At 42.0% G+C, this 5,622-nt stretch overlaps 1 protein-coding gene across 1 annotated transcript in view; it reads right to left on the bottom strand.

The window, feature by feature from the left end:
* The window catches only part of LOC119426476 (protein 4.1-like), a 129,062-nt gene that overhangs the window by 34,371 nt on the left and 89,069 nt on the right, over positions 1-5,622 (bottom strand). Inside the window, exons 19-20 of the mRNA XM_037694037.1 lie at positions 4,821-4,919; positions 2,283-2,363 (exon numbers count right to left, since the gene is read on the bottom strand). Coding sequence (XP_037549965.1) covers positions 2,283-2,363; positions 4,821-4,919 — 180 coding nt within the window. The remainder of the gene's footprint in view (positions 1-2,282; positions 2,364-4,820; positions 4,920-5,622) is intronic.

Genomic DNA, 5,622 nt, shown 5'->3' with positions numbered 1-5,622 from the left:
AAAGGAGTGGCTAATATTAACTTCTGTTTGGCGCATAAGCACAAACAACAGTCAGAACCTGTCCCCAACATGTAGGCTGAGGGAGGCTAACCTCTCGTTCACTGGGGTGAACCCCAACGTACAGGCAAAAAGATGGGAGGCAACAAATATGCCCACTCCTGCTCTACGCCTCTCACCAGGGGCTACTCCATAGTGGAAGAGTGTCCAACCCCTCTCAAGGATGTGGCTAAGTAGCTTTAAACATCTGTTAAGTTCCTGGCAAAAACCAATGCAGACATGTTCTTGTTTTTAGTATTCTACACAGCCTCATAATCTAGCTGTTTTTTCGTGGTTTCTTTTTCTTTTATCATTTTGTTTTCAATTGTTAAAAAAATGACTCATTTGTGAATGTCTATTGTTGTCGTTGTTATCCACTGTTGTCATCACTCTATGTTAAAATCCATGTCTCTCTTGTAAATGAGTCCTCGTGGCTCAATGGGACTAACCTGTTTAGGATTAGGGAATGTGCCGATCAGCTCTGTGAGGTGCTAGCCGACGTCTTTAACACCTCACTTACCCTGGCAACAGTTCCCACCTGCCTGAATAATGTCACCATCAACCCAGTCCCAAAGAGCTCTACAATGACTGGTCTGAATGACTATCGGTACCAGTAGCCCTCACTCTTATAGACGCTAAACGCTATGAAAAACTTGTCATGATCCACATCAAAACAACCATAAACATCAACGAGGACCCTCATCAGTACGTATATCGTGAGAACCGATCAACAGGGGATGCCATCTCCTCTGTGGTCCACACTGCTCTCACCCACCTGGAGCAGAAGGACTCTTACGTCCGTATGCTCTTTGTGGACTTCAAATCTGCCTTCAACACCATGATCCCCCAAACCCTGATGGACAAACTACTCACACTAGAACTAAGCCCCTCCATTTGCAACTGGGTCCTAGTCTTCTTAACAAACAGACCACAGTTAGTGAGGATCCACAACTTCTCTTCCTCCACCATAACCCTCAGCACCGGCTCCCCTCAGAGATGTGTGCTGAGTCCTCTCCTGTTTACTCTGCTCACGTATGATTGTACATTCTGTGCTCCAGCATCAACGCGTGGCATGGAGGCTGCACAGAAGTCTGTTGGGAGTCAGTCTCCCCACCATCACAGACATTTACACCTCTAGATGCAGGAAGAGGGCAACCTGCATCATGAAGGACCCCACTCACCCAGCACACACACTTTTTGCCCCGCTCCCCTTGGAAAGGAGGTTAAGGAGCATTAAATGCTGAACCACTAGACTGAGGAACAGCTTTTACCCTGAGGCTGTTAGACTCATTAATATCTAACCAGGATAATCACTGTGAAAAATCACATCATGTTGCTGCTGATCTGTTTCATGCTGCTGTGTTCATGCGTGCTCATCTGCTCACACAGACTCATGTTTGTGCTGCTGTTTGACTTAATGTTTCTATTCTATTAGTGCTTAGTATATTATTTAGCTGATGTTTTTCTTAGTTCATATCTTAGATCTTATTACTCTTTTTCTTTTACATTTTATTGTTGGATTTAACTGGGACCTTGCGTACATAATTTCATTTCACCACATGTACCACATGTGATGCGAATGACAAATAAATCTCTCTGACTCTGTTTAAATAAAGGTTGAATGAAAAAAAGGAAACTGGTTCCCAAGCCAGAGCCATGCGTTGAGGTCAGTCAGACTATTTCTAATCGGAACCTCTCAACTTCACACACCAGCTCAGGCTCCTTCCCCACCAGAGAGGTGACATTCTACGTCCCAAGAGTCAGCTTTTGTAGCCGAGGATCAACCTGCCTAGGTCCCCACCCTCAGCCACCACCCATCCCACATTGCACCCAACCCTTTTGACCCCCCCCCCACGCCCCCCCACCCGCACACATACACAGTTGGTGAGCCCAGGGGGGGGGGTAGGGGGAAGGGGCTTATATTATTACCTGCAAAATACTTATTTGTATTAATTAATTCTACTTGCACTGTTATAGTCTACTACCATGTTGTTGTTTACTATTTCTTTTGAAACTTGTAAATTTTATATTTCTTTTTCATTTTTGGTACTTTATATTGTACCCTTATTGCTAGCATGCTTTAGTATTTCTTGTTTGTTTGTTTTATTGTTTTTAGCAAGGCAAATTGGTTCTTCTAATCCTGAATATTTCATTGAATTGTTGACCTTGTGTTAACCTGCATATGACAAATAAACAACATAAAATAACATAACAATTGGGTCACTGTAGGGTAATGATGGTTGTACCTGATTGTGGTCAACTTCTGTGTCTCCAGAAATTACAATTCTTTTCTCAATTCTGGTTTCTGAAATTCCTCCTTTCACTGTCTGAAAATTAAATGGTACAAAGATATGAAATCAGAAAACTGAAACAGATAATTTTAGTTTCAGCAACATTTTCCATATTTCTGTAGTGATATATGTATAGAATATTGGACTTCTGGTCCGGTCAAACTCCTACCCTTTAACAGGTATTTACACTCACGTAACCTGGACCGGCCTCACCTCAAACATATATAAATCATGAGTTCTTCTAGCGAACTTAATTCCTATCCCTCGAAGAAAGACCAAGAATCCGGTGATTTAAATACACAATTCTGTAACATTTATTTTCAATTTTAATTATGACAATAAGTTATGGCAAATATGGAATAAGAATGAACAGCCAATAGTATTATTTCAGAAAGTAAATGACGTAAATCTGGAGACTTTGAGAAGGAGTTTTTAGATTCAATTTTGGACTAAGGTTCTTAGCTCTTAATGTTAAAATTTAGGTAAGATTATCTCAGATTCGTGAATTAAATTATCTAAACAGAGTTGGCACTTAGAGTGGTTCTCTCATTAGAAGGAAGATGTTCTCGTCCTACCATGGAGATGTTCATTCTCATTACCACGGTGGATGCGATGACTTTGGGGCAGGAGGTTCATGTGGTCACTCAAAAAGGGATGTTTCTTCTCGAGACTACATCTCCTCCAGCAGCGTGCATCATTCCTCAGGTGTTTGAGGTTCAGGACATCCACCATCTCTCACCAGAACACTTCTTCCATCATGGCTGTTGTTCAGAGTCTCTTTTCAGATACCCTCTGCTATGTGGAAAATGACCACTCATTCCATCTGCTCAGCTCAGCTGCCGCTCAAGCCAACTTTCTTCCTTGGCTGTCGTGGCTCAACTCCCAGTGTTCTGTATACCTGACCTCTTTATACAAGGTGGGCCCTTTTAATTTTTAACCAATCAGAGGGCTTCTTACAGTGGGAGTATCCCCCTGTATAACTTAATGTAATTAAACCTCCCTTAAAGTCTCAGAAGGTAATACAATGGCTTTTGTTAATGAGTGGCACCATTGCGTAAACACCTTTTCTTTTAGAAAAATGTAAGTTAGATTCTGGCAACATGCTGATACAAACAAATTAGTTTCTTTGAATCAGAACTTCAACTGGGTGTTAGCTTCCTCTATTGTCATGGCATCCTATCTCTGTTGATAAGGCAAAGTGACATTCTTTGATCAAAATCTTCTTTTAAGAGACACAAAATCTAAACTAATCATCATATATTGAATACGTCAAGGTGGTCGGTGGGGGGGTGGGGGGTAGAAGGAAGCTTCCTGTGTGAAAACAGAATGCCAGTATCTGTCCCAGATCAGCAGAGAGGGAGGGCATAGGAGACGCAGTATCTCTAAGGACATAAGTCTTTGAGGACGGATGGATGGATGCTTTATTCCCCCACTTGCGATTTACAACTTGGGTACCTTGTAGGTGAATTGCAACTAAGCGTCCTTGTTTTAGGAGTGTTCAAAAGAGTCACGGTTGACAGATCTATGAATGAAACAGGAAGTCGAGGATGTTCCACAAAGTTTGACAGATAAATCCACAAAATGAAACAGGAAGTTGAGGGTATTCCACAAAGTCCAAAGGATAAATCCATAGAAAGGGAAACAAAAATAATAAAAGTATTACAACTGGTGTCCACGATGTCCTCTAGAGGGCATGGTGAAGTAGACCAAGTATGATGGTGTAGACCAAGGCTGATGATGGTATAGACCAATGACGATTATGGCGTAGACTGGATGGTTTGTATGGTGACTAGTGCCAACTCAGTATACAATTTGTCTATATAATGCGAATAAGTAAAATAAATCTTAAAACGTATGTCTAATGTCAAATCAATTGATAACTAAATTGTTCTAAGTTTGTTAAGTACGCTAAATCAAAAGGTACTGATAATAAAATAAGAGACTCTAACGCCACTGATTTTGTATATGCATCCATGACATAGGGGTTGTATAGGTTAATGATTAAATGTTAAATGGGAATTAAACATGCAATAGGAGAATTTGAAAAATAAAATTAAAAAATCGGAAGTATGGAACTATGGGTCTTTAAGAGTTCCACACTTCATAGACATAGATGATGGTTGGGCTTCTATGTCTAATAATTCTGTATGTTGGAGTGGATTACGCCAGTGGTTAGTGTTCAGTGGAGTTTAAAAACCAAACTTTTAACATGCTGATCAGCTGATTTTGAGCACAAACAACAAAATAATCTCAACGGCAACCCGAAGTTATTCAACCCCCACTTGTAGGTTACAATCTTTCCCGATGATCGATAGTTGTTTTACTTCTAGTCTGATCTTGTGGTCAAGAAAAGTTGATTTTTCCTTAAAGGTTTATTGTTATTAGGTCTAAGGTGTTTTGCCTTACCTATTTATTTGTGAGTATACACATACCACTTTCTGAATATACTGAAGCTGTTGATTGGCTCAGGTCTATCCATGGTCACACTGTTACCTTTGTGATGTGTGTGGTGGTGGTGGTGTTGGACACCTCTGTTGTGAAGGTCTGAGAGCTCAGCAGCAGACCTGAAGGGGAATCAGAATCCACTTGACTCTGAAACAGAACACATGCTGATCAGGAAAACTCTAAAAACTTCCTGAAACAGAACTGATGACAAACAAATGCTTTTGTCAAAATGAAATCTAATTAGCTGGAAGTGGCTAGTTGTAAGTCAAATGATAGTTCTAAAACAACTTAAAGCCAAAACATGTGTCCTGTTTGTAGGACAAACTGTATGATGACCTGGCAACCTAGCAGGTTTCAATTCAGTCTTCAGTAATGCTCTTGGCACCAGGACACCTTAGGCCGCAGTTTGATGATCGACTTTGTTGTCATCTCATCTGATCTGCGGCCACATGTCTTGGACACTCAGGTGAAGAGAGGGACGGAGCTGTCCACTGACCACTACCTGGTATTGAGTCGGCTCCAATGGTGGGGGAGGATGCCGGTCAGACCTTGCAGACCCAAATGTATTGTGAAAGTCTGCTGGGAACGTCAGGCAGAGTCTCCTGTGAAATGGCGCTTTAACTCTCACCTCCGGGAGAGCTACGAACATGTTCCGGGGGAGGCGGGGGACATTGAGTCGGAGTGGGCCATGTTCCACGCCTCTATTGTCGAGGCGGCTTATTGGCACTGTGGCCGCAAGGTTGTTGGTGCCTGTAGCGGTGGTAACCCTCGAACCCGGTGGTGGACACCGGCGGTGAGGGATGCTGTCAGGCTGAAGAAGGAGTCCTATCGGGCCTTTTTGGCCTGTGGG

The sequence above is a fragment of the Nematolebias whitei genome, chromosome 20 (assembly GCF_014905685.2).
Source record: "Nematolebias whitei isolate Nwh7 chromosome 20, NemWhi1, whole genome shotgun sequence".
Taxonomy (NCBI): domain Eukaryota; kingdom Metazoa; phylum Chordata; class Actinopteri; order Cyprinodontiformes; family Rivulidae; genus Nematolebias; species Nematolebias whitei.
The sequence above is the reverse complement of the archived record's forward strand: the minus strand, read 5'-3'. Positions and strand labels throughout refer to the sequence as shown.